The 27,485-nt window shown below is 41.6% G+C and overlaps 1 protein-coding gene across 4 annotated transcripts; it reads left to right on the top strand.

Moving 5' to 3' along the window:
• The first annotated feature begins 614 nt into the window (after positions 1-614).
• On the top strand, positions 615-26,600 carry PRDM8 (PR/SET domain 8). 4 transcript variants are annotated; one of them, XM_074272565.1, is made up of 5 exons: positions 623-779; positions 1,192-1,410; positions 22,118-22,345; positions 23,406-23,637; positions 24,077-26,600. In XM_074272565.1, the coding sequence occupies exons 3-5, from the start codon at positions 22,127-22,129 to the stop codon at positions 25,825-25,827; spliced, it is 2,202 nt and encodes a 733-aa protein (XP_074128666.1). In that variant the 5' UTR covers positions 623-779; positions 1,192-1,410; positions 22,118-22,126; the 3' UTR covers positions 25,828-26,600. The 4 variants fall into 4 exon arrangements, with proteins under 4 accessions (XP_074128668.1, XP_074128666.1, XP_074128667.1 ...); XM_074272567.1 differs by lacking the exon at positions 22,118-22,345 and having other exon boundaries at positions 615-779; XM_074272566.1 differs by lacking the exon at positions 623-779 and having other exon boundaries at positions 1,024-1,410.
• The last annotated feature ends 885 nt before the right edge of the window (positions 26,601-27,485 follow it).

Genomic DNA, 27,485 nt, shown 5'->3' with positions numbered 1-27,485 from the left:
TCCCCCTCCCCCCACCTTGTCTTTCCACTTTCTAATCACCTCCATTCACGCTGGATTAGGTCAGCTGCTGAACGCTTTTCCCATATGCCAAAAATGAAAGAAGGATTTGGAGGCTTTTGATGCCTCTGCTCTTTCGGAAGGGTTTGTGCCAGTGTCTGTCCCTACCCTCCCACCCCCTCACAACCACTTTCTCTTTCCTTAAACTGTCCTGTTTGCCCCACCCCGTCCCCCCCTTTCTCGCTCAATTGAACTGAATTTTAAGTCAAAGTTTAGGAGAAAACGAATCAGTTATTGAACTAAATCTGAAATAAAAAAAGAATATGGGGTTAAACCTATCTCCCACCCTTTTCTTCTCCCCTGACCGTTTCTCCCCCTCTTACATTTAAATCAAAAGAGAGCAAAGGTTCTAATAAAGTTTCCGCATCCCATCCCGTTGGTCGAACTCCCTCTGGTTTGGACTTTCCTCTTCTGCCCTCCATCGGAAACAGGAGAATATTTACCTCCAGAGAAATAATGTTTCCCAGGTTCTTACTAAATAAAAGACTAATCTATGAAGGCCAAGACCAAGACTATCAATTCCCGAGAGAGCAGAGCATTTTCGGGCGTGGAAAGGCCTGGGGGAGGCTGCTTTGTTGTGGGGAGAGGAGCGGGGTACAGACATAAGAGGAAGAAAATGAGAACTCTTACACACTGAGTGTGCGAGTGAGCTAATCTGATCGACCACCATCCACCCTCCCCTTCACTCACCTGGCCGAGGGGAAGGGAAGGAAGACTAATAGGTACATTGACCCCATTCTTTCTTCTCTGAATGATCCAGGTCATTTGTACTAGAGGCCAAAAGGTTAAGAGAACAGGCCTCTTCTTCCCTATCTAGTATTCTAGCAGGCTTTCCTGCTTTAAGATTGTACATACATAGGTCCAGGGATACCCACGCGCACGCTTCACACAACCGGGTATGCGCTCACATAGGCGCCCCCCCCCCCCCCATCTCAAACACACACACACACACACACACACACACACACACACACACACACACACACTGATCCTTTCTAAGTAGCTCACCACATTGGGCAAATCCCTCCCGATGCCCTTTGAAGCCTGCTCCTGCTTCTTTACTTCTCGTTTGTTTCTCCCGGTCTAGAACCCGAGCTAACTACAGGCCCTTTTTCTTTCTCCCCCACTCTTCAGCCAGTCCGTTCTGGAGGCTCCAGATGGCGGTTTCTCTAGCTCGGCTGCGGGCCCCCAAGACGCCGCCCGGCAGCAGCCGCCAGTTGCTCCCTCCCAGCTGCTGCAGAAGAGGCAGAGGGGGCCAGACTCCCGGGAGCAGAGAGGAGCAAGCGCTGGTGGAGGCTGCTGCTAGCTGGAGAAGGAAAACTGGAAGGGGAGGATGCAACGAACACCCCTAGGGTAAGAAGGAAGTCTGCCTGTAGGCTGGGGAAAGGGAAAAAAAAAAAAAAAAAAAAAAAGGAGAGAGGAGAAAGGGAGTGTAACCTTTCTGGGTCGCTTCGGCATGCAAGTCCCCGGGGTTAGCTGAAGTGTTTAGTCCTACTGGGGAGCTGTGAAGTAGAAACAAAGGTACCAGAAGGGGGCGCGTTCTGAACTAGGCAATAGGACTTTTTCCTCAGGACAACAGTATCAGTGCAGCACTACCCCCATCCCCACCCCCCACTTCACTACCAGTATCCATAAGGCATATAGTATGGAATAAGCATTCATTCCCTTATCTCTCTCCCTTACTTGTTCTATCATTCCCCCCCCCTTATTATGTCCCTTTCCCCTCTTTTCATCTTTTCTTTCTTCTCAATTCTTCCTTCTTTTCCTCTCCTCTTCTTATTTTCCTTTCTTCCTCTCTCTTTTCTTTCCTCATTTCATTCCTTCTTTCCTCCCCTTTTCCCGTCTTTCCTAACTTCTTTCCTACCTCCCTACTTTCCTCCATTCTTTCCTTCCTTCTTCCCTTTTTTCATCCTTCTCTCCCCTTCTTACTCCTTTTCCCTTCTTTCCTCCTATTCATTCCTCCTTGCATTCTTGCTTTCTTTCCGCCCTTCCTTCTTACTTCTCTTCTTTCTTTCCTTCATGCCTTACCCTGGATACTGTCTCTTCGTTCCCCCTCCTTTCCTATTCAACCTTCTTTAAAAACCAAAACGAGCCACACAAAAACTCATATTCTTCTCTTCTTCCCCACACCATCCTAAAGAGTCCCCAACGACTGTCTGTTGGAGGATGATTGTGGCTGATAATACCAGGTGTTTCACTCCTTTCTCCTGTCTCCTCTCTCTCCTCCTCCCGCCTCCTGCAACAGGCACCTGAGTAACAAGAAGTCCTACCTAGGGAAACCGCTGCTAGTGGGATCCCCCAGAAAAAACTACAAAACTTTTCATTTTAAAACTGTCCGGAGGAGTGGCTTCATTTTGTCCATCATTTGGCATTGCGCTTGTTATGTTGAATAAGTGATAAATTCCCCATGCCTCATGTCCCAAACGGTGTGTCTCGCTGGTCTTACAGAGATGCACTTGAGGAGGTGAAGTAAATCGGTGCCTTTCTCCCACTGTAAAATACAAAAGAGTATTCTTCATAATCTCTCTGTCTCTCTCTGGGTATATGTTTCCCTGTCTCTGTCTGTCTCTCCCCTTCTTCTCCCTCTCCCTCCCTCTCCCTCCCTCTCTCCCTTCCCCCCCCCCCCCCCCCCCTCTCTCTCTCTCTCTCTCTCTCTCTCTCTCTCTGTCTCTCTCTGTCTCTGTGTCTCTCTCTGTCTCTCTCTGTCTCTCTCTCTCTGTCTCTCTCTCTCTGTCTCTCTCTCTCTCTCTGTCTCTCTCTGTCTCTCTCTCTCTGTCTGTCTCTGTCTGTCTGTCTGTCTGTCTGTCTGTCTGTCTGTCTGTCTGTCTCTCTCTCTCTCTCTCTCTCTCTCTCTCTCTCTCTCTCTCTCTCTCTCTCTCTCCTGCTCTCTTCTCTCTGTCTCTCCCTCTGTCTCTCTTTCTGTGTCTCCCTGCCCCTGTCTCTGTCTGTCACACGCACACACACGCAGACGCGCGCACACACACACGCACACACACACACACTCCACCGCCCCTACTTGAAAGGCCCAAAGTAGCCTCTCCTCTACGGTAAACAGGCATATAACAAAGACAAGCGTCGAGATTGCAATAAGATCGCAGTCAGTGAAGGTTGAATGTCCTGAAAATACCTTGGACTTCTCTGGACTATTTGATCCCTACTAGCATCAGCATAATGTCCAGATTTTAAACCAAACTCTTGTCTGGTCTGCCACGTGCTGCTCGCTGCAAGTTTCAAAGCCACCGGGGGGCTAGTTCAGCAAGGACCCACCCTAAATCCCCTAATCTACATGATTCACAATGGAGAGTGAATACCAAATGGGTCCCTGCGTCTGTCTGCCTCTTAATCCTTAACGAATTGTGAAGAGCAGCATTAGGCAATGCTCATATTAATCCCATGCGTGAGCAAATGCGATTTCTGACCTAGTACATTCATTTTCTGGCTATTTCCATAGGAGTTCAGACTCGTTAGAGGAATGTTCAAAGGCAGAAGGAAAACCGTGATAGGGAAGCGGTGGCACATTTGGGCAATTTGATGAGAATTTTTCTGTTATGGAATCAAATAACTTAGTCAGAGAGGGTGCAATTCTTGACCTCATGGAGGGGGTTGAGGGACTTTGGGAGGTGCCCGGAGCGGCTCGAGGGGCCAGGGAGAAAAGATGGAGACTCGTTCTCCTCCAACACATCAGACATCTAGAAGACTCTAAATTTTTCACAGTCATCATTTCAAGGGCTAATTTGGGGGCTGGCGGGCAGTGGAACTTCTTGGTTGACCTGGCAAGGCCTGAGATCGCCCACCCACCTTGAGGAAGAAGCCCAGGCTCCCAGCTTTCCGCCTGCCCTGGGTAATGCCCAATGATCAACAAGGGGCTGTTTATCGCACTTGAGATTTCATTATCGTGCCATTAACTTAATCATTTCTTCATTTTATTCAAAACAGTCTTCCTGTCCCTCATAATCGTAATTTGCGCCATTGCTTTTTATTTTTATTAATTAGGGGACTGAAAAAGATAACCGAGGCTCAGGACAATAAATTAGCTCTCTGAACAAACGAAGAGCCAGACTTCTTTAAGGAATGTTTGCATGATTTGAGGACACTAGTACGGAGAGGGAGGCATTGATAAAGTATGTGTCCAGCTTCGGGCACATCAATCTGATGTTAGGATCGCCCTGGAATCACCTCAGGCAAGAGTCACTCTCTGGTTAGCAAATCTGGTTATCTGTAGTCCTATTTTGTCGTGGTCTCCCCACCCCCACCCCCCAGGAAAGAACAATAACCAAAAAAACAAACAAACAACAACAACAAAAAAAAAAAAAAAAAAAAAAAAAAAAAAAAAAAAAAAAAAAACGCACACACAAAAAAATCTTAAAATCCTTCTTCGTCTTGAATTAGTTAGCAGACTAGATCCCCGGTCTCGGAAGGTTAGGCTTTCAAGCCAATAACTGGGCAGGATCCACATCAGAATCCCTATTACTGTTTGAGCCTCTGTCTCCCTCCCAAAAGGAAAAGGCGCAACCCCCTTCAGTGGTCCTCCACACTGGCAAAGGGGAAGAGTCTGCAACTGCTTGACTCCTTGAAATCGATCAAGTCTCCAGACTGTGAATACAGAACGTTTTGCCCCTCTCCATAGTTTTGCCTCAACCTCTTTATCTTTCAATTGAAAACCAATTAAAGGTTTCTATAAATCTGCTAGCACCCCTTTTATCTGGAGACCTCTGATGCATGCTATATTGCCCTTCAGACGCCTCTTCCTTTTTTTGTTTTACAATTGTTGTATCAATATAATGCTTCCTTTCTTTCCCTGTCTCTATAGATACAGATACACAAGGCAAGCTAAAGGGTCCGAGCGCTATTCAGAGCTTCTCATTTGTCCTGCAGCCCTAACAGTAGCGCCCTTTCTCTTCTGGCTGCTTTTCCCTGCTCCGGGAGCAGCAGTCATGGCAGAAGCAGATGGCTACTGATTGGGCGAGCTTTGTGGCCTTAATGCTGAATACTTTATGGAAAAGGGCTTTAGCATGCTTCGTTGGGCAGAGGAACAACGGGAAGAGATTTATGGCGAGTAAAAATAAATCTTTTTGAAAGTTGCAACTCCTTCCCCCTCGTTGTCAACTTTGCCCAGTACTGTAACCCTGGGGAAAAGATTTCCGTTCATCCAGTAATATGCAATGGGAGAGTCGAAGGAATATGGAGTGAAAGAAGCAAAGTAAAATACTCCTCAAAATCTAACTTTGGAAATAGGGATTTATAGTCATGAATCAAGGATGTTTTGGGGGGGTTTTTTTTTGGGGGGAAGCTGGACTTCCCATTTGCACAGAATATTAACAAATCATATCCAAAGATGTTAGCATTCTGATGAAAAAATACAGTGTAACTTTATTGGCATTGTGCTTTCTAGAAATGAAAACAAATGCCATTTACAGCCCAATGAGGGGGAAGTGAAGTGGAAAATACATTTAAGCTCTCCATTTTTGAATTGGTGTATGCAGAATAACCAGAAATTTCAGTATGGGGCTTAGTATTATTCTTCATCTATAGTTTGAACCAACAATAGAAACTGCCTTAGCTTTACTCCTTCATTAATGGTCCTTTCCTTTCCATAGTGCTCTTCTCCTCCTTCCAAAAAAAAAATAATTTTTTTTTTTACCTTTACTTCTAAGTCTTTAGTTCCATGGCAACTGCCACAAATTGCAATTCTATCAAAAGACTTCCCCAGCAGTTCCTGACTCACTAGGGTACCTGTTGTGTTTCTAAAGACTTGCCAGTGGTTGAGACATTTTAGCAGCTGTGTACCAACACCTACACACACTCATACACATATCCACATAGAAATGCAAACACATTAAGAGATACACAACTATACATACATACATGCATATTTATATGTATGTGTATCTATCTATAGACACAAAAGAACATACTGGATTTACAAAGACACATGTGTAGGTTCACAACCTCTTTTCTCCACTCCACCCCCAACTTCCCCCTCAAAAAAGAAACTAAACTAATTCATCTATGGGTTTTCTGTATTTTTTTTCTCATCCTTCCTCTCCCATTCACCACTTCTTCTTAAACCTCAAAATTACATGCTTAACTCCTTGCCCTCATCTCTATGGCTCTCTAATTCCAGTCCATTTGACCCTTCTTCCAGAATAGATTGAGATGACAGATTGGAGACACAAGTGTGGTTTCCAAAAATCGCACATAAATCTCCCCTCATTCCTCCCTCCCCTACCATTCCTTACTCTTCACCCTGATTTGAAAGTGTCCTTTGTCCCATGTTTCTCTCAGGAGAGGAGCAAAAGCAAAGAATGTGAGGGATGAGCTAGAAAGAAAAGGGAAAATGGAATCCTATTATTTTATCTCTGTTCTGTGGAATTGCCCAGAGAGAGAAAGAGAGAGAGAGAACAGGTTCCCCATCCTGGACAAAGGAAGACTTTACTATAGTGGAGATATACAGAATGACAATATTTGGGTTAGATTTAACTTCTGGAACAAAATTGGTTTTCATTTCTCCCCAAAACTAGTCTTTTTTCTTCTTATTGTTGTTATCATTTACTGCAAGCAATGTTGACCATGACTAAGTATAGTCCATAACATCTTGGAAATTTGGAGAGACTAGACAAAAATGAAAAATGTTCTTAAAGTGCTGCAAAAAGGTAGATTACCGAGTAATTCCTTCAGCTAATTATCCTCCACTTGGCTTCTCCAGGGTATCAGACTGTTTATAGGGGATAGATGGAGAAGAGAGGTTCAGTTCAGAAGTCAGAACAAGAAAAGCAAAGCCCATTTCTTTATCTTTCAGTTTTCAGCTTATATCTTCTCTTGTTAATTAGTTGTCCAATTTCTCTTTTTGTTGAAAATTTCCAATCCCATAACTGTAAATCCACCTGCTGTTGTCTACACAAACTGTCTATAAAACAAGGAACCATCAGGAAAAAAAAATCAGGAACCATTATTTTTTCATTATCTTTATACTCAACCAATCCAGTGTTTCCATCAAAAAATAGATTTTGAACTTTTTAAAAAAGGGATTATGAGTTTATTTCATGTCATTCTTATTCTCCTACCACAAAATCTAGCTATTGGTTAAAATATGGCTTTCTTGAAATTTCTGCCTGGGAAAGTTTTCTTTATCCAGAAAGTGCTCCAATTGTTTTGTTTTATGTTGTTTTTCATTTTGAAGATGATTCCTTAGGGTAAGGTGTAACCCAAGATCTTGTTTCCATTAGTATCAACTTCCAATTAACCAAACTTTTACCTGCTTAATTACTTTGATTCTTTATGAAATCTACATGTATTGGCTTAATTTTGGTACATACCAAGAAAGATAGTTTATAGATTGTAAAACTGCCTCAGCCTGCTGATTAAGGCTGAAGAACATTTGTTCTAACCCCATCCTTTCCCCAAAAAGAAAAGGTTTGATAGTCTACCACCAGGCCAACACTTGGAATCATGTGCTGGTCCAATTAAGATTTGAACATCAAAGTCCTCCTGTGTCCCCCATAGAGAAAATATCAACTAAGACCCTTAAACTTGGTGTTGGCTCTTACCAAAAAAATAAAAGAGAAAATAAAATTATCTGACCTCAGGAAAATAAATAATTCTTCAAAGCTCTCTTCATACCTCCTCTCTTCTCTTTCTGCCTCAGATTTGCCTGGTAAATACATTTAGATTCAGGGAATCTAAATTCTGGGTTAGCTGAAATCCCACAGCTGAGCTATAGTATAGGATTAAAGGAAATTGGTTTCTCAGAAAGGGGGTAATAGTATGACAAGGATGGCAGAATTAAAGACCATTGTTTTTTCTGTTGGGGGGAAGAGATGAGACAAGCAAAGTTTATTGGCCTTGGGGTTCTGTATTATTAACTGACACATAAAGAGATCTTTACCTTGGGCCTGGGCATTTTTACTGACCTTAACTAGGGCACCACAAGGGTTGGAGATGGGGGAGAGGGGGATAATTGTGAGACAATAATTAGTAGGAGTCAGAAAGCAGCACTCCCAGGTTCCAGACTACAGTTAGAATCAGCTGTTTAAGGTTTTTTGTTTTTTTTTCTCAAGAGTGAAGGTGCTAATTTTCTGGGCAAAAGTCTCTGCCATAAGTAAAAGAAAGGCAAGAAGTGTATTAGTATATACATTGACTGGTCCAGAATCCAGTCACCTGGCCTCACGCCTGATTTTGAATCATCAAACTCTTGGGCCACGTTGATATGACAGGCAATGCGATGTTTTTCAGGCCTCCTTTGACAATGATCATGCTTGTGTGTTTGGCAAGGATGTCCTGAGTCTTAATGAGCTGTATGCTCTCCATGATGTCCAGCATCAGCCAAAGGTACATGAATGGAAAACCACATCTCCAAGAAAGCCTTCTGTTAGAGATGGATTTAGCCCTGGGAAGTTGTTCCTCCATGTTCATGAATATAAACACTCAAGATTATTGATTTCCTTCTCCAATTATGGAATCAGCTTCAATGTTGTCCACCTCACTCCATCTGTATTTTGCTTCAGAAGAATTGCTCCAGAAATGCTATCAGTCAGCCCACAAACTTGTAGCAACTGTCATTGGGAACAAGCAGGTTTGCAATCTAATTTGCATTTTGCATTTGCCTCAGGTGTTACCCCTTCAGTATAAATTCACCCTGATATTGGAGTGCCACACATTTGATCAATTCTTCCTCTATACCACTTATGGGGCAGGAGAATGATCTTCTATATAATAGCCTTCAATTTGCAATAGTTGCTGCCTTGATGTGCTGAGTCAGGTAGCAAATGGTCTCTCTCTCTCTCTAAGACTAGAGTTAATTAGGTTCAAAGTAGAGTTGATTGCTATTGACTCTGATTCAGGTGTATGTGATTCTTCTTCCCCAGAGGTTCTTCTTCTCAATCTTAGAGCAGAGGTCAGACACAAAAATGTCATGACAATCTTGTTGTTTGTCCTTCATTCTCAAAGAGGACCATGACATCAGGGAAGTAAAGCCATGACATGCAAGTGAATTGGATTTAAGTGTGGGAGAGTTGGGTAGGGTCACCTGCCTTACTCTCCTTCTCCCCTCCCTCCCCAGTCATCTGAATCCAGTGACCAGATATAGATCAGGATGATTGGAGATGGCCCTGGATGAAATAGGAGACTTTGGGCTTTTTGAGATAAGGTCTAGAACAGGTTTAACTAAGGCCGCACACATTTATTGATTATGGCTGGATGGAAATTGAGGCAAAGAATGTCGTCTTTCACTTCATCAAAAAAAAAAAAAGTCATCATCTAGGTGTATTTAAAGTTGTAGTCCTAGACCTGGATAACCCTGGGGCAGTGCTGAGTGCTGAGTGATTTAGGAAAGTAACCAGAGCTTCCCAGATAGCCAGACAGGGTGTGTTTTTTGTGATGGTGTTTTCCTATTCAACCTGGAAGGTTACTAGAGTAGAATAGTTTTAAATATGCAAGCCCCAGTGACTATTCCAACAGTCTTTTGTGTTTTACAATTTTAGCTCTGTGTCTGTGTGTATGTGAGCATATTTGTGTGTGTGAAAGATAGACATACACACACATAGGGACAGAGAGAGACAGAGAGAAAGAGATTATACTTTTGTAGAAGATGTATATAATATTTTGTAGAATTTTGTAGTTGTTCCCCCCCACCCCCCACCCCCCACCCCCAAGGCTGGGGTTAAGTGACTTGCCCAGGGTCACACAGCTAGGAAGTGTTAAGTGTCTGAGACCAGATTTGAACTCTGGTCCTCCTGAATTCAGGGCTGGTGCTCTATCCACTGCGCTACCTAGCTGTCCCAATTTTGTAGTATTTTGTAGTAATTTTGTAGATGTATATAATATTTTTATCCCCTCCCTTGCAAGTTTAGTCTTAAATATGTGGCATATGACTAATTGATTATCTCCAAATTCCATAGAGATTCATACAAATGAGTATACCAAGTGGATTTCAGGAGTAGGACATCGGAATTGGACCTGAGATTTAATTAGTATTAGTGACTTCCAGAGAAGAAAATTCACACTAATTCAGGGGTTTTCCTAAAGAAGTGAGAGGTTAAATGAATAGTTCTGTCACATAGCCAATATATAGAAACATACACATCTATCTATATTTATATTCTTTAAAGGGAAGAACTCAGCTTCTATTGACTCAACTCTCCAATCACTGCACCATATTCAATAGAATCTATATGTCTCTCTCTTTGAATAATAATCCTTGAACAATAATAACATTAAATTCCTACCAGGTAAAAAATAATTGTGCTATGTGCTGGGCATACTGAAATTCCATATAAAGTTGGGAGAATGGGGAGAGGGGAAATATTGTAGATTCCTGACTCAATCTTTTAAGGAAACAGGAGGAACTGATTTTTTTTCTTATCAATGAATTTCCCTAATTTTTGACAGTTTTTTGGAAGCTTTCAGCTTATAAATATTTCCTCTAAAAAAAGAACCGAGAGAAACTGAGTGACTGAGTGTTCATCCTCTAATAGTCTAACCCTATAGGTATTTTGGTTCATTTCTTTCACAGCAGGCCCTTATTTCACTCCACTCTCTTTTGTTAGATGTACTAAGCAGCTTTGTAGAATGCCACTTATCCCATGTTAGTAACACCTCCAGAAAATGTACTTTCAAGTGTGCATTATGTAGTAGGAAGCACCTTATCCCACCAAAGGAAAGCTGGAGTCTAAGAATACAAAGAGAAACCTGTTTTTAGGAATATAATTTAGTAAGAGAAGTCCTCCCTTGATAAATCTTTTTCCCTGCTTATAATATTCAAACCCTTCCCTAACAATTCACAGGACAAACTTATATGTCACAAGTTCTTCTTAGAGAGACATATTTATAGTCACATATATTGTCATAGTCACAAGAAGGCAAAATGATAATCTTGAGAGTCCTTCAGTACCAAAAGATGGCTATATCTGGACATTCCACCAATAGCTCTACCCACTCTTGGGCTGCTTTCTAGGACAATGGAAACCTCTAAATAAATAGGTAAAATGTGGTTCTGAAGCTTTTCTTATCCATACAATCTAATGGATTCTTTTAACTTCAGAATGAATTTGCTTAAAACTCTCTTTCCCTCCCTCCCTCCCTCCCTCCCTCTCTCTCTCTCTCTCTCTCTCTCTCTCTCTCTCTCTCTCTCTCTCTCTCTCTCTCTCTCTCTGTATTCTTGGACATTTTACAGTTTACTACAGAGAGCTTCCTCTTTCCTTATTCACAGCATCAAAGAATTTGCCATAAAGGACCTCAGTGGACATTTGTATGTCCACTTTTTATTGTGAGTAAGTTGTCAGTGATTTTAAGCTAAATCCTATATCTTTTGTTAAAGCTCACTTTTCCTTCTGGTTTGTCATTGTATTTCATGTTTAAATGATTTGTGTTTGCCATCCACTTTTCCCTAAGGATATAAAGAAATCGAATCTCAGAATGAACAAATGATTTGACTACAGTCACATCCCTATCAAATACTAGGAGTGAGATCTGATCCTCCAATCCTTCCAGATTTCAGAATTAGTGTAATTGCACTACCCTATACAGCCATTCACCTCTGTTGACACATTTAATTACCTCCTAGTGATATTCCCAGCTCACATCTATATCTCCTTTTCATTTCTTGATAGCCTGATGTTGGAGTTGTTTGGCTGGTTATTTTTTTTTATCATCCTTCCTTTTTGAAAAGCATAAACAAACAAACAAACAACAGCAAAGCCCTGAACTGTGCAGTCCATGAAATTCATGTAGCTGTTAATCATGAAGGCAGCTTTGCAAACACTCAATCAGTTTAATGTGAAAATATGAGCAGTTTTAAAGCCATAGGTAATTCTGTTTAGGATTAAATATAAATCTCCTTCCAAGTCTCTCAGGTGGAGAAGGAATTGGTCTCTATTTTGGTTACTAATTGCTGTCCTCAACACTTTCCTCTCTCTCTTCAATCCCCAATTCTTTTATTTTTCACAATTACTATCATCAGTCTTCAAATGTCTTTCTCTTGGGGGTGGAGGGTATTCACGCAGGGATCCCAGAGACTTCTTCCAAGAACAGAAGTCACACACCTATGTGCCCTCTACTTAGATCCCTTCTCCTAAAAGAGAAAAGCTTTCTTAAAACTCTTCAGCAGCAGTGTTTAACATGGTATAATTCCAAGATTCACAGCACTTCTGAATTGAGTATAGAAAGTATTCACAAATGTTAACTGGTTTCTCAGTGTATATGTTTCAAGAAAGCCCTTGACTGAGATTACGTGTGCTCCTTGTAGTAAACCAGTCTAGAGTCAATGATCACCTCCTTGCATTGTCTCATCCTTAAGAATGAGACAGAAGACACTCAACATGATTCCTAGGAAGATTGTTTTTCCAAAGGGTCAATATGGAAAAGTTTGTCATGCTAGGTATGATCAGCCCTTTCTTTTCATTCTCCTTATACTTTCCTCTGGTACATGCAGAACTGTGAGGGTTATCAGAGCAAGAAAGAATAAGAGATTCACTTCTGCTGAGTAACCTCCTACATTTTATTCTTACTATTGGAAAAAAATGATGATGAAGGCTGGAGAACACTCTATCCAGAAGAATTTTCCAATCTGATATTTATTTTACTACTGTTTTAAATGAAGGAGAGAGAGGTCTTATCTGCTGCCTGAGAAAAGGGCTCTACGCTGGTGATTTGAAAGAGATCACCCTTCTATTCAGCAGAGGCCTGGGAGCAGTGGGAGATGAGAGAACAAATAGTAACACTAGCCTCCAAATTATGCATTCATTTATTTTTATGCATTCATTCATTCAGTAGGCATTTATCAATATGCTACTATTTGCAAGGTACTATACTAGGTAGTAGGAATGGAAATATGAAAAATGAAAAGATTCTTTAAGAAATATGTAAATTGATATGTCTAATTGAAAGGGAAGAAGGAAACAATTATTAATTAAACTCCTACTATATGCCAGGTAAACAATCTCATTTGATCCTCTGAGTAACTCTGAAATAATAACTCTGAAAGGCAGCTGCTATAGTTCTCATTTTACAATTGAGGAGAATGAGACAGACAGTGGTTAATTGACTTGCTCAGAGTCACATAGCTATTAAGTATGCAAGCCCAAATATAATCTCAAATCTTCCTTACTCCTGGAATAAGGTTGTATCTTCTGTGTGACTGATTCCCCAGTATCAAAGCAGTAGAAATAATAGAGAAAAACCTTATAAAAAGTGGACTTAAGATAGTTGTTGAAGGAAGCTCAAGATTCCAAACCAGGAAGGTGAGAAGGGAATATATTCCAAGATATAAAGGCATCCTGAGCAAAAGTAAAAAGATAGGAAATGAAATTTAATGGAAAAGGAACCAGCAAATAGACCCATTTGGCTGAAAATATAGTGATAAAGGATACAAGGTGTAATGTGCATTAAGCCTGGAAACATAGTTTAAAGGCCGATTGAGACAGATGCTTAATGATAGATAGTGAATGGAGTGGAGAATGGAAACTTTTTGCTTCAGGAATATAACTTTTTTTTCTCACTGACTGTGGTGTAGAGAATAAATGGAAGAGCCTGGAGTCAGAAGACAAGACTAATTATGAAATCTATTGAAATAATCCATTTAAGAGGTGATAAAGACCTGGGTTGAGGTGACAGAAGGACTAGAGAGAATTAGGTTGCCGGAATGGATTGGAGGGATGATATGAAAATAAAATTGTTGAGTATTCCAGGATCTAAACCTGCATGACTAAAAAAATTGGGAAGTTAGAAAAGAGGTAAGTTTGAAATAAAGATGTTAATATCTCTTTTGGATCCAACGAGTTTAAGGTATCCAATAGGTAATACATAGGATCAGAGATTTAAAAGATCATGAACTCCAACCCTTTCATTTCATAGATGAGAAAACTTTAGACAAGAATTTTTAAGTAATTTGACTAAGGTCACAGAAGGTAGTAAATGGCATTACTAATGTAAGAGGTAGGATGTGAATCAAAATCTCCAAATGCTGGAATCCAGAATATTTTTCATTTTCTCTCTCTCTTTCTAAATCTGAATTTATGGAGTGCATGAGAAAGATGCTATGCTTGTGTTTTAACACTGCTTTTGAGAAAGTAGTGCTGTAATTTACAGATTTTAATTGGGAGATTTCTTCTTGAGAGCCTAAAATTAACAAAATCCATGAAAGGTGAATTCCCAGGCAGGAGCAGCTACAAGGGACTCCACTTGGCATCAATCTTCTTGATTTCTCATGGGAAAAATATTGGAATTTTAACTCCTTACTTATTAAAATTTACATTTTAGTTTTAGATTTAAAGTTTTAGAACTGGAAGGAAATAGTCATATAGTCAAATATGCTCATTTTCTTCATGAAGAAACCAAGGCCCATAAAAGTAAAAAGTAACTGACTCCAGTTTACACATGTTACACAAAAAAGAAGCAGCAGTCATGATTTAAACTTAGGTTTTCTGCTTCAATAGCCATCACTCTTTCCATTTCATCTATCTTCTTTTTAAGATTTCATAAAATCTTACCCAAAAGTGTTAAGCAACCCCCTAAAAAAAGACAAAGATGAACTTCGGTCTGAAATATTTTAGTCCCACTCCATTTCTTAAGCCTCACTAATAAGATCTGACACATGCCACAGGTTTTGAATTAAGACCTCAACCTTTTCTTCTCTGGAAAGGTTCATCAAAAGAGTCCAGTGGCTTAGTCAGATTGATTACCTCTTATAGAGTGATAGGAGATGTTTCTGGAGTAAACTTTCCTTCCTAAGTATTCCACACAATCCTCTCATCTTTTTCTCCATCCATATCAAAGAGTCTGATCAAGTTTACTCCTGAAAATGTGCCTCATCCCATTAGTTCCAATGAAGACAAACAACTTGTCATTTACTGTTAAAGTTAAAGCACAATCAGAATTCTCTTTCTTTTTCTTTCCTCTTACAATTGCTCCTTCCTCACATCTGCCTCAATCATGAAAGGAAAAGGCATGTAGTAAACTCCATCCTCCTTCTACCTTCCTTTCTCATTCCTTCTAGGTTGCTTCTGGAAAATAAATCCAAATCTTTTGGAAATCAACCTCTTATTTGTAAGGTGCATAGGTGAACCAGGAGAGAAGGACATTTGGGAGGGGAGGACAATTTCCTTTGTCAGCCTAATCATCCTGTGGGGTTTCTTATGAAGATCATGTAGAAGAATTCATCTTTCTCTAAACAAGACTAAAATTTCTCTTCCCCACTATTTATCTCAGTTGAGCATACAAATTCTTACTCAAATAGTTTTAAAACAGTTTTCCTTACTTTACCTTTCCCTTCTTCTCCCTGCCCTCCCCCCTCATTTCTTTCCCCATCTTCTCCTACCCCTTTGTCCCACTTTAGTAGATTTTTTCATCAACTTATCTTTTCTACTCATCCTTTCCAAAAGAAGGCAGTAGAAGTAGAATATCCACTTATCTTTTCAATAGCTGGGGAAAGCTTTACAGAAATGCTCACGGGGAATATCCCTCATCCTTCTTCATTGTTATCCCTTTAACATTTTAATTGGAAATAAAATATCAGGGAAAAGAACCCCAAATATATGCATAAACCTATTGTTCCGTGAGAATTAGATGAAACTATTGACTGAGGTATACTTTATAGTCGCTTTTGAAGCTGAATAAATGCACATAAATGTCTTAACAGTGCTTTTAGTATCAGTGAATTTCTATAATTAATAATGTCAGAGCAATTTCAAGTTGGTTTATGTACCGTGCTGTCCCTTAAATTTTGAGAGAAATAAAAATAATTTGTAGATTTTCGTCCCCCCATCCCATTAATGATATTCATTTAGACAATTTATACCACAAAGCAAGAACTGTGCCATTTGAAATACTGAAAATCTTTCAGGCAGAAATTATTGTTTAAATTTTACATACTCCCATATTTTAATGTTATGTCAATCTCCTTAATTCAGGTGACAAGTTTGGTGGAATTGGATAAAATGAGTGTTGAAAGTCTACTTAACTCTATTCAAACTGCTACAATGAAGCAGGGGGGAAATCTGGTTTGTAAAGGACAGAATACATTTTTATTTTCCTCCATGATATTCAAAGTTATAGCCTCCCCATGTTTTTTGTTTGGAAGGAGAAAGAGAAAATAAATAGCTGACATGTATTTTCCCCATTGAATTAGCAAAAATAAATTAAAAAGACAAAAACCCACAACCTTTTTGCACTTTGTACAAGTTATAGAATGTACACATGGGGCATATTTGAAACATGTAACTGACTGACTTGTTAAAGAAAAGACAAGGAAGTCTCATTACTAAAAATTTAGATTAATTATCTTCTCCTTACTTAAGAAGCTTCACTCTGCACTTATAGTATTCATTAAAGGCATTTTCAAGAATTTGTAAAGGGAATCATTAGGAAATGTGCCACTTTGATTTGTATCCCCCCCTCAAAAAAAATTTAATTTCCAACTCATGGTAACTAGGATGCAGTTCTTAATCTTTTTGGCATTAAAATAAAAATCAGTGAAATCTGGGACAAACACTAAACCTTCCTTTAACCCACCTGCAATTTCTTGTAAGAGCTTCTGATGATGGTCTGTAAGACTTCTTTCCCAATTTTCTCTTTTTTCTCAATTTTCTTCTCTTTCTCACTATTTTATTATCTACCTGTTTGTCTTAATATTTCTGCTCAGCCCTAAAGACTTTCCTGAATTTTTTACTAAAATCCTTTAAAATAATACTTTATTTTTTTCTTACTTCTCTTTCTATTAACCCCTACACTCCACCTTGGTTTGGATAAGAGTGCTTTTAATGATTCGTCTCCCTTCTGTTTGCTCTTCTGGTTTCTTGATATTGAATGAATGTTAATAGTGCAAATGTAAGGAGAAAACACATCTTTCAAATAAATGTAAATTAAATTTGTATTATTGTTATTTGTATTAATTTTGTATTCTCTACCTTTCAGGGATCTGACAGGAAAATGCCAAAAACCTTTCATTACAATATAGATAAAGGAGATTTGGTCAACACAATCATTTGTCCCTGGGATGAGTCCTGCTAAGTTCAATGAGAAACTATGGGGGTGGGGTATGTGCATTGCTAAATGCTTTTAATTTCTCTTTAGCAAAGGCTACTGAAAAGGATGGGTACACTATGTGTGTCCATGTGGTGGGATTAAAGACATGGATGAGGAGTAAAGAAGAATGTGGATTTTTCAAGGAGTTTAAGAAAGCTTTCTTTAGAGGGGAAGAAATTTAAAACTTTAGGGAAAATGTCTTCTGTGCTGCTCTCTCTGGTTTTTGCCACTTTCAGTTTTGTGACTCAAATGAAACAGAATGACTTCAGAATCCTTCCTTCTAGTAGAGAAGCTTCCCAGCTCAGTTCCCCTGCAGCACAAAGATGCTGTCTGATCAGAATCACTCCTGACCTTGGTGAACGGATGACTGAGGAGGAAAAAAGACATGGAAAACAAGGAAAGGGGGGCAAAAGAAAGTGAGAGTAGCTAATGATCTCTTTTCTATCACTTCCTTCATTTCTCTTCAACAAAAATACTTTTTTTTTTTTCATTCAAGAGGAGATGATTTTAATGCCATTCTGACCCAGAAAACTGGCCATGTGTTCAGCTTCAGAAAGAGTCCTAGCTATGCCAGAGATGAAGAACTGAAGTAGCACCCTATACAAATCTTCCTCTTAAATGCTATTCAGTTTTCCATCCCTATCTTTATTTGAAACTCCATCTTTTTATCTATGTATATCTATATCTGTCTATCTACCTACCTATTTTCCTATCTATCCATTTACAATTTGATGTATCTACACAGTGCATACATTTTATTGACTTTAATGGGATCCATCTATCCTTATTTCCACCCACTCCCCAACAATTATAGGACAATTCAGAACTTAGTCTGACTAGGTATGTATTTTGTCCTTAAGCTCTTAGCCTAATCCAAATGATTTAGAAATCTGCTAGTAACTGGTTAATTTGAACCTAAGATTTCTGCTAGGTTAGAATTTTAAGTGGATTTTTTTTTTGGATATGATTATAAATTTGATAGAATTAAGTTATAGTATTTGGTCCTCTGAAATTGTATGGATAAATGCTGTATGTCTTCTTGACTTTTAGCTATGAGCACAATACTATAGGAAACCCCAACTTTGGAACAAACAAGTAGCCTATTTTCCTTTAGTAGGAGTCTGGAAAACAGAAAGCTTTCAGACCCTCTCCATAAAAGTAAAAATGTATTGAAAGACAGATTCTAGTAGTTCACTTTAAGGCTTTTCTAGCACCCATACTAACACCTCCAAGCTTTAGGACATGATGTTGAAGGGACTATCTATAGGAGGATCTAGAGATGTTCTTGAGATTTCCAAGGTAACTCTTTTTCAAGAATTCAAGAGCCTGAAGAAGTAAAGTAACTTGTAAGACTTTAAATGAAACTTCTTCCATTCCCTACATACTTTCAAAGCACATATTCCATACTCTCTTTCGGGAATTCCCAGTTTCACATCTCTGGGGGATCTCTGGATGTTTGTTAGGCACTGGGGATAGTGGTGAGGTATGGCTGGTGTAGTAAACTGAACGTTTCTTCAATCGCTTTGAGATCTCTTGCTCTAGGCACCTAGAGAAGAGGAATAGTGTTCCTATAGATCCTTTTATTTCCCACCACCCCATCCCTTCAAAGCTTCACGAATTGTCCGTCGCACCCTCTGGCTTCTCTGGAATAACTCAGTTCCTATCATCAATGGATCTGGCACAGAGGTCCGGTGGCCATGGAAAAGTTGACTTTGTGTTTTTAAAAAAGTTGATTTTCCCCTCTGAAAATTCGGGGCAGTGGGTGTCTGAGAAATCCTGAGGGAAAAAGCAGGCGTTCTTCCTATTCCGGTCCCCAAACTCTAACGTTAGTTAGTCTCTAGTCAGTGTTTTGGGAGCAATTTGGGACTAACGCAATTCACCCATTCCCTTTCCCTGTCCATCACCCATCACCAACTGTTTCAGATCCTCTTAGTAGGGCTCTCATAAGCTGTGTTTCCAGAGCTCCTTAAGTGCTAATGGGAACATAATAAACCACTGAAACTTTCCATCCCCTCTCTTATCATCATTATTATTGTTATTATTATTATTATTATTATTAATTTGTGATGGTATTGATGGAGAAGGCTATTTCTTATAAAATTAATTTATTTCTCTCTTCCTTTCCCTCTCCTCTCCTCCCCACCCTATCCCCAAATGATGAAATATTCGGAGGAGATGAAATGAAATCTAAGCACCCATAAGAGGCTTTTCGACTCTTGCTGGGAAGTGTTGGACCTCCAGGTAGCTAGCAGAGCTGGGAGGCAGAAAGAGGAAAGGGGACAACTACAGGGATAGTGGCGCCGAGTAAAGAGTTAAAGGGAGGGGACACGGGCTGTCACGCGTCATTGGGCAGATTATGTGCAGCAAACAAAAAGTGTGTGTCTGTGTGCCAGTCAGTCACTGCATCGGGTCCATCTGTACAACTCTCTCTCTCTCTCTCTCTCTCTCTCTCTCTCTCTCTCTCTCTCTCTCTCTCTCTCTCTCTCTCTCTCTCTCTCTCTCTTTCTCTCTCTCTCTTTTCCTTCCTTCTCTTTTTTCTTCTCCTTTTTACCTTCCTCTCTCTCCCCTTCTCTTTACAAGACACACAAGACAGGAAAAGCAACGTCTTCTGACATGGAAATACAATAGACACTTAGGGGTAGGGGAGGCGAGAGTCGATTTGATCCTTTCTCCTTTTCGGGTATCCTTGGTTTGGGAATTATATTCTGACCTTATTCCTGGTAAGTCCATTTACATTGATAGTGGCTGTTGATGCTTCTGTGTGTTGGAGGGGGGAACGGCGACGAGGGGACACGACGGGAGTGGGTGTGGGAAGTATTTTTTTCTTCCTAATTTCGAGCACTGTGGGGTGGGGATGAGTTGGGAACCTACCCTACCAGTACGTTATATACAAAAGGGAGAAAGGGGAAAGAAGCGGTTTGCTAGCGAGGTAGCGATTTGGCAACCGGCAGACAATGCCAGGGCTGATGGAAGAGAAGGGATGGAACCCTTTGGTCTTGGAGCGGTCGGCTTTCTCTGAATGGATCTGGTTCTCAGAAAGGGATTCCGAAAAGGGAGAGAAAGAGAGAGAGCAGAGCAGAGCAAGGTTTGGAGATCTTAATTCTTCAGTAGCGTAGGAAAGAGTAAGGGATGTGAAAGACTGGCGAACAGGCGGGCAGACAAGCCCTCGCTTCTTCTTTACTCTCTTCAGCATCCCCATCAGCCGGTTATTGTGCTGATTCCGAGCTTGGGGCTTGGAGGGCGGGTAGCGTGATGATTACCCCGGGTGTTCTGGGGACCCTTTTCCCGTATTGTTAGGTAAAACTGCATTTTAATGACTGCGTCCCTGCTGTTGCCCGAAGTGACGGGGCGACCTCCAGCACAATGAAAGGCTTCTGGGAATGGGACTTGTTAAAAAGAGAGAAAAATTCGAGGTTAAAACGTTGAATTGAAGCAAAATGAAAGAAAAGAATGGAAGTAGGCTTTTGAAAGAGTAAGATAAGTGGTGGAGATTTTTTTTTTAATTACATTGATTTGTCACCAGATCTCAAAAAGAAACAGAGATATGAGGGAGGAAAGAGCTATTGTCCATAAAAAAGGAACTTTCTCTTTTAAGAGTTCCTCTCCCTAAATGTTTCTGGGCATAGTAAAGGAAAGGTAAAAGGAAGCAAACCGAATCAAACTTTCAAACATGCTGTAAACTACAGGGGGGAAGAAAATCTATCTCAAAACCAAATTGTGAGGTTAATTGGTTAATGAATATTAAGAAGAAATGTACATTAATAATATTAATTCCTAATCGGTAGTTTCTCGGGAGAGAATTAGCCCCCCTATCTTCTGCTACTGACGTTACAGGTATTATCCTTAAGAAAATGCCAGGTCCGAGGAATCTAAGAATCACCCAGCATAATAGATACACTTAACACTATTCCCATGGTTCTTTACGATTCAAAACTATCTTTTTTTCATTTGTCAATGATTCCAACATTTCCCTTTTTATCCTATTTTATTTTGGCGAGTTCAAAGGGAGGAAGGAGAAATGTTCGTTTATGACAGCTTAATAGAGAGCTCTCCATCAGTGACTGATTTAAAAGCTCCTAAAGATTTAACAGCTGGAGAGCCCACCCTTAAGAGCACAACCAACGAAGAGATAGCCTGAGCCTCCCTACTCCTACCCTCGCACATCTTTCAAAAAAAAAAAAAAAAAAAAGTGTCCTGTCTGGGGAAGTGAGCATTCACAACTCATTGCACAAATTGTATTCCTAAACTGGGACACTTTATGCTTGCCTTGTACCTGCACACTTCACAAGTCACATTTGACTGAATCTATCCCCTTGTATAACAAGGTAACTGGGATTCACCCTCATCCATAAATAAGCGTGTCGAGGTAAAAATAATTACCTCTGCTTGCTGCTTTTAATTAAAGTCTCCGAGGGAAAGTGCAGGATTATGGTAATGAGCAGACATACGTTCCCTCTTGTAGACTAGAGCTAAAGGTTAGCTGACATGAAATCAGTGACATTGACAGTCCACTTGAAATCCATTTGCTATGCTCCTCTGTCACAGCCTGTTCTCTCCCTCTGATTCGCCTTTTGGAAGAGAGAGATGGGGGTCTATGGCTCCAAAGCTCAACAAGGACCGAAGGAATAAGCTTTCCCTCCACCACTAGAAGTTTCTTTTAATTTGAGAAACTCAATAACCTGTATTAAAATCACGTTATTCTCCTCTTATCCTCAACTTGACCTTCTTTTTCTCCGCTTAGGTTAACGGAATCATGACTTTTTCATCTTATGTCCCCTCCCCAACATCGCTTTGCTTCCCCAACCCTGCTGCTTTGCGGCTTCAGTTCACATCCTGAAAAATAGAAAGGTTCATTTTAAGGCTCATTTTACTTGAAAATATCAAAATATAACAAACTCCCCTCAAAGGAAATCTTCGTTTTATTTTTTAAACAACAGCACCATCAAAGTAGGAGTAGAATCAAATTCTTAGATTGAAGATGCTATACGTTGTTTCCCGTAGGTAACTTTGTGTAACTTTTTCCCCCTCCTGCTGTGCATGTCAGTCTTAAGCGATGGAGGATACCGGAGTCCAAAGGGGCGTCTGGGATGGAGATGCCAAGGCTGTTCAGCAGTGTTTGACTGATATTTTTACCAGCGTTTACACCACCTGCGACATTCCAGAAAATGCGATATTCGGTCCCTGCGTTCTAAGCCACACTTCCTTGTACGACAGTATCGCTTTTATAGCTCTTAAGTCCACAGATAAGAGAACAGTTCCTTATATATTCCGGGTAAGATTTGATTGCTGTTTGATGAGTGCTTTGCCAATGAACTGTTAAGAAAGGGTTAAGGAAAGATTTATACCCGTGCCCCTCCCTTAACATATCAACTCAGTGAGGCTTACAGTAAGTAGCAGTATCTATCCGTCCTAAAGTGAAATATTCTTCACCTTCCTCCTACCTCCCTATCAATGAAATGTGTTGAAAACATAGGGGGTAGTGGTTTCCTATGCTTGGAATATCCAACAATTGGTTCAATTTTCCATTTCATTTTGTCTGTAGAACTGGCTTTTGAATTATTTTTATTGTTGAAAGATTTCTCACATGCTAGGACCATTTGCACCATAATTCTCTTTATCTTCCATTTGGTAACTTCTAAAGTGTCTTTTTACCCTTAAATGCACCCTCTCTCCTCCTACACATACCCTTCACCCTAATGCTTGACAAGAGATGGAACTTATCGGAAAAAATTTTAAAAGGTTTGGGTGCTGCAGATTTAAAACAACATTTTCCCAACAACAGAAAAATTTGGAAGTTATGAATTAGGGATGGAAGGAATCTTCCTAATCTTTTTGGCCAACTTTTCTTTTTATAGTTGAGGAAAGTCAGAATGGTAATGTGGTTTTCCTCCTTCATTCAGAGAGTTGATTGTGAACTGAGTTTCTGAATCCTGATCTCAGGGCCCAGGCCTAACCTAGGCCTGTCTCTTTACTAAACAAAATATAAATTGAAGAAGTTGAAGGAGGAAAGAAATTAATTCAATTAGCACATAAATCTTAAACATCAAAGACAGGATAATTTTTGAAGTAAAATTGATTATACAATATTTAAGTTAAAGGTTTTTGTCCAATACAACAAAGCAATGTCCTAAAGATGTGTTTGGGAGATACGTTTACTGAAATTGCTCATCATGCTTTCTGGGAGAAACAAAAATGTGTTTGGGTGAAGGTTTGGGTCAAACGTTTGTGAGATGAGGGGCAGAGTATGCTTTCAGTGCATCGGACCTAGGATGAGGGGCTGGAGGAGAAGAGGATGGATGTTGGCTAACTCCTCTTGGTTACATTTAATGCAGGTGGACACTTCAGCAGCAAATGGGTCCTCAGAAGGTCTAATGTGGCTTCGTCTGGTTCAGTCAGCTAGAGATAAAGAAGAGCAGAACCTAGAAGCCTACATAAAAAATGGACAATTATTTTACCGATCCCTCCGAAGGATTGCCAAAGACGAGGAGTTGCTTGTCTGGTATGGGAAAGACCTGACTGATCTTCTTTTGCTCTGCTCCTCTAGATCCCACAGCAAAATGAATGGTAGGTTGTCAGTTTGCTTAACTCTTTGCCCCCTTTGGAGGCTTGGGGAGGAAACCGTAGGCAAGAGGTGGGCTCATCAACCTCGGAACTCACTTCAGACTACTGGCCCACGACCTCTGAAGAGAAAGCTTTATTTATTTATTTATTTATCGGAAGATCTGATGTAGATCTCTAGTGCGAAGTAGCCCCGAATGAAACTAGACTGCTGGTGAGAAGGCTTAGCTGTGACGTAGACATTGTAATTTAATCGATTGATTTATTACAAGTTGGAAAACAAAAATTAGGCTGGAATTGGTGTAGTCTGATTAGTTTATAAACCTTACTCTTGAGAAACTTATAAAAGACAGGCGATTTTATGCAACGATTAGGACTGACAGGCGTGGGGTGACAAGAATAACAGCTTCTGTCTGTGTGTGTACTGTGTGTCTGCTTGCTACAGGGTCTCCCCCTTACACATGCCTGGACTGCAGCCAACGTTTCCAGTTCGAGTTCCCCTACGTGGCGCACCTGCGCTTCCGCTGCCCCAAGAGACTACACAGCGCTGACACCGGCTCCCACCATGAGCAGCAGGACGGCGGAGGCTGCACAAAGGAGCACGGCGGAGGAGGTGGAGGCTGCGGCGATAGTGGTGGAGGAGGAGGCGGTGGTGGCAGCGTGGCGAAGGACCAACAGCAGCCGGAGGCTACTTTGGGACCTGGACCCAAATATTGCAAACCACCCACCATTCCCATCCACCACTACCAGGCGTCCCAGGACAGCAGTAACACCTCGACGCCGGGCGCGGGAAGCGGCGTCAAACCGTCTACGGATTTTCACAACCTCGCACGAGAGCTGGAAAACTCCCGTGGGGGCCGCAGTTGTTCTCCTCCCCGAAGTCTAAGCAGCCGAGTCAACAGCAGTGGCAGCGGCCACCAGGAGGTGGAGCTGAGCCCAAACAGCAACACCACCTGCGCTCTGCACCCTGCCACGCCGAATGGGGGGAGCGGGAGTGGTGGCGGTGGCAGTGGCAGCGGCGGCACTGGCAAGTCGAAAAGAAAATACCCAGAGGAGCTGGAGGAGGGCAGCCGTGGTGGGGTGGTACTGGTGGGGGGCCGAGGCCGCTTTGTTGAGCGGCCCCAACCGGCTTCCAAGGAGGACCTGGTGTGCACTCCTCAGCAACAGTATCGCACGACGGGTAGCTACTTCAGCCTAGAAGAAAACGGTCGTCTCTTCGCCCCACCTAGTCCGGAGACTGGCGAGGCCAAGCGCAGCGCCTTCGTGGAGGTGAAAAAGGCCTCTAGGGTTGTCGGGGGCACCTCGGGGCTGCTGCAGGAAGAAGAGGAGCTAGCTGACGGAGCTACAAGCGCGGGAGAGGACAAGGATCTTGGCGCTGGAGCAGGCGGCTTGGGCAGCAATACTTCTTCCCCCGCATCTTCTTCCTCCTCGTCTTCACCGTCAGGCCCGGAGAAGCTCCTGGGCGCTCGGCCCGGGGGCCCGTTGTCCGCTCGTCTGGAGGGAGCCAGCCCGGCCCGGGGCAGCGCCTTCACTACCGTGCCACAGCTCGGAGGCAGCGGGAGCGCGGGAAATGGAGCATCAGGCGCCAGCGCAGGGACCGGCCAGGGCGCAGTGCCCGACGAACGCAAAAGCGCCTTTTCGCAGCCCGCCCGAACCTTCTCCCAAATGCCTCCCCTAGTTTTGGGCCAGAAGCTCGGTTCGTTGGAGCCGTGCCATCCCGGGGACGGCGTGGGCCCCACCAGACTGTATCCCGCAGACCCTCTGGCAGTGAAACTTCAGAGCGCTGCTGCGGACCTGAATGGGGCCTGCGCGCCGCTGCAGAACGGAGGCGGCCTTCCCAAACAGAGCCCCTTTTTATACGCCACCACCTTCTGGCCCAAGAGCTCGGCGGCCGCGGCCGCAGCAGCCGCGGCCGCGGCCGGACCCCTGCAGCTGCAGCTACCTTCGGCGCTCACGCTGCTGCCTCCGTCCTTCACGTCTCTCTGCCTGCCGGCGCAGAACTGGTGCGCCAAGTGCAACGCCTCCTTCCGCATGACTTCCGACCTGGTGTACCATATGCGGTCACACCACAAAAAGGAGTATGCCATGGAGCCGCTGGTGAAGAGAAGGCGAGAGGAGAAACTCAAGTGCCCCATTTGCAATGAATCCTTCAGGGAGCGCCACCACTTATCCAGGCACATGACCTCGCATAATTGAAATGGAACGGAAGAACGAGTCAGTCAGCGGGATCTCTACGCACAGGAAGAAAATCGGCTGCAGGAATGAAACTCACCCCCTACATTTTCTGCCTCACCTCTTTCCCAACACACTCCCACACACGCACACAGTGTAGGGCAAAAGGGCCACCAAATGGCACTCAGAGACATGCTTCACCATTCCGATGTTTACTTGCACAAAGCCACACCCGCAAATATACATCTCAGTCAGAAAGGGTAGTGGGTTTTTATTCGGGGGTCTGTTTTGTTTTTGTGGATTTTTTTAATGCACGCAGTTTCACTCCCCCAAAATACATTTTTTAAAATGTCATATATTGCAACATATTGATGCATTTGTCATACGTTTCTACTTAAATTATTAAGCACTTACACAATTTAGATGTAATAATTATATGGAAGGGCAAATTTTTATTTTCGATATGAAGTGCACAAAGAAGAATGCAAGGCTTCTGCATTACGCTGTGATCACAAAGCAAACAAGCAAAAACTAATTTGAAAAATGGGGAGGGGGGGATTGGTTTAAGTTTCCAGGGGAAAGTGCATGTGTCATGAAATAGTTACAGGACTTCCATGAAGAATGTCATCGATTCTGTAAATATGTATTTCCTTTTAATACAAAGTGTAATTTTGTGCCAGTGAAGCGAAGTATGCATAGTTATGTGTTTCTTTTCCCCCCTTCCAAAGATTTATCAAACTTTATAGTTTATCTCGGTATGTTGGATGCTTTGACAATAAATGACTATTTTCTTCAAAGCACTTGAGTGTGGCTAAGACTCTTTGGAAAGTGTTTTGTGGCGTCTGGTTACTGAGATCTAAGAAGGTGAAATGTGCACATTCCTTACAGTTGCGGGTTGGAGTGGATGAGGAAGAAGAAAAGAGCTTGCGAAAACAAAGAATAAAATCCGGGAATAAAGGAAGTTGCACTTTCCCTCACCAATAACAAAGTGTTAAGTGGCGGCAGCGGAATCAGCTGGGTGGGGCCAGGTAGACAAGTCCCATCACACGATCGTTTGGAAAATCTTTTGCTATTATATTGGGTTTATGTTTTAAAGATTTGCCATTTGTGGAAACAGATAATTTATCCCGGAAGGTCACCTTTCTTACGCCCCACAATGTACTTAGCTTCTTTCCCACTCGTTGTAGACAATTTATAGGGTTGAATCCATCAAGTGCAATGGTTTCTCTCTCTTTCCCCCAACCCTATACCCCTCAACTAAGATCCTTCACCAAAAAGATGCTTAGGCGCTAGAGCCGGCGCGATAAGCATGAATTTGAAAGCAATTTCCATGTTGAGAAGTCCCTTCATTCCTTACAAAGGAAAAGAAAAGGAAATCATAAGACTAGTAATAATACTAATACTAATAATAATAATAATAAAGTTTGGGCATTTCACATTGTTTCCATACCTTTGAAGAAATTGAATTCTGGTGATTCTGGTTTCGTCCTTTCACTTCCACAAGATCAGTTCCCTACATTTTTGTTATTTCTGGGATTGGTAACGTCTCTTGAAATGCCTTATGCTTCTACTTTCCCCAAAGAATCAGACAGAAGAATTACTTTCAAAGCCATCACAAAGCTGTGAGATAAGTAAGTGCTTACCTTCTTCCTCCCATAAAATGGAATTGGTCCGAATGGCTA

This window comes from Sminthopsis crassicaudata, chromosome 6 (genome assembly GCF_048593235.1).
Source record: "Sminthopsis crassicaudata isolate SCR6 chromosome 6, ASM4859323v1, whole genome shotgun sequence".
Lineage (NCBI taxonomy): Eukaryota > Metazoa > Chordata > Mammalia > Dasyuromorphia > Dasyuridae > Sminthopsis > Sminthopsis crassicaudata.
The sequence above is the reverse complement of the archived record's forward strand: the minus strand, read 5'-3'. Positions and strand labels throughout refer to the sequence as shown.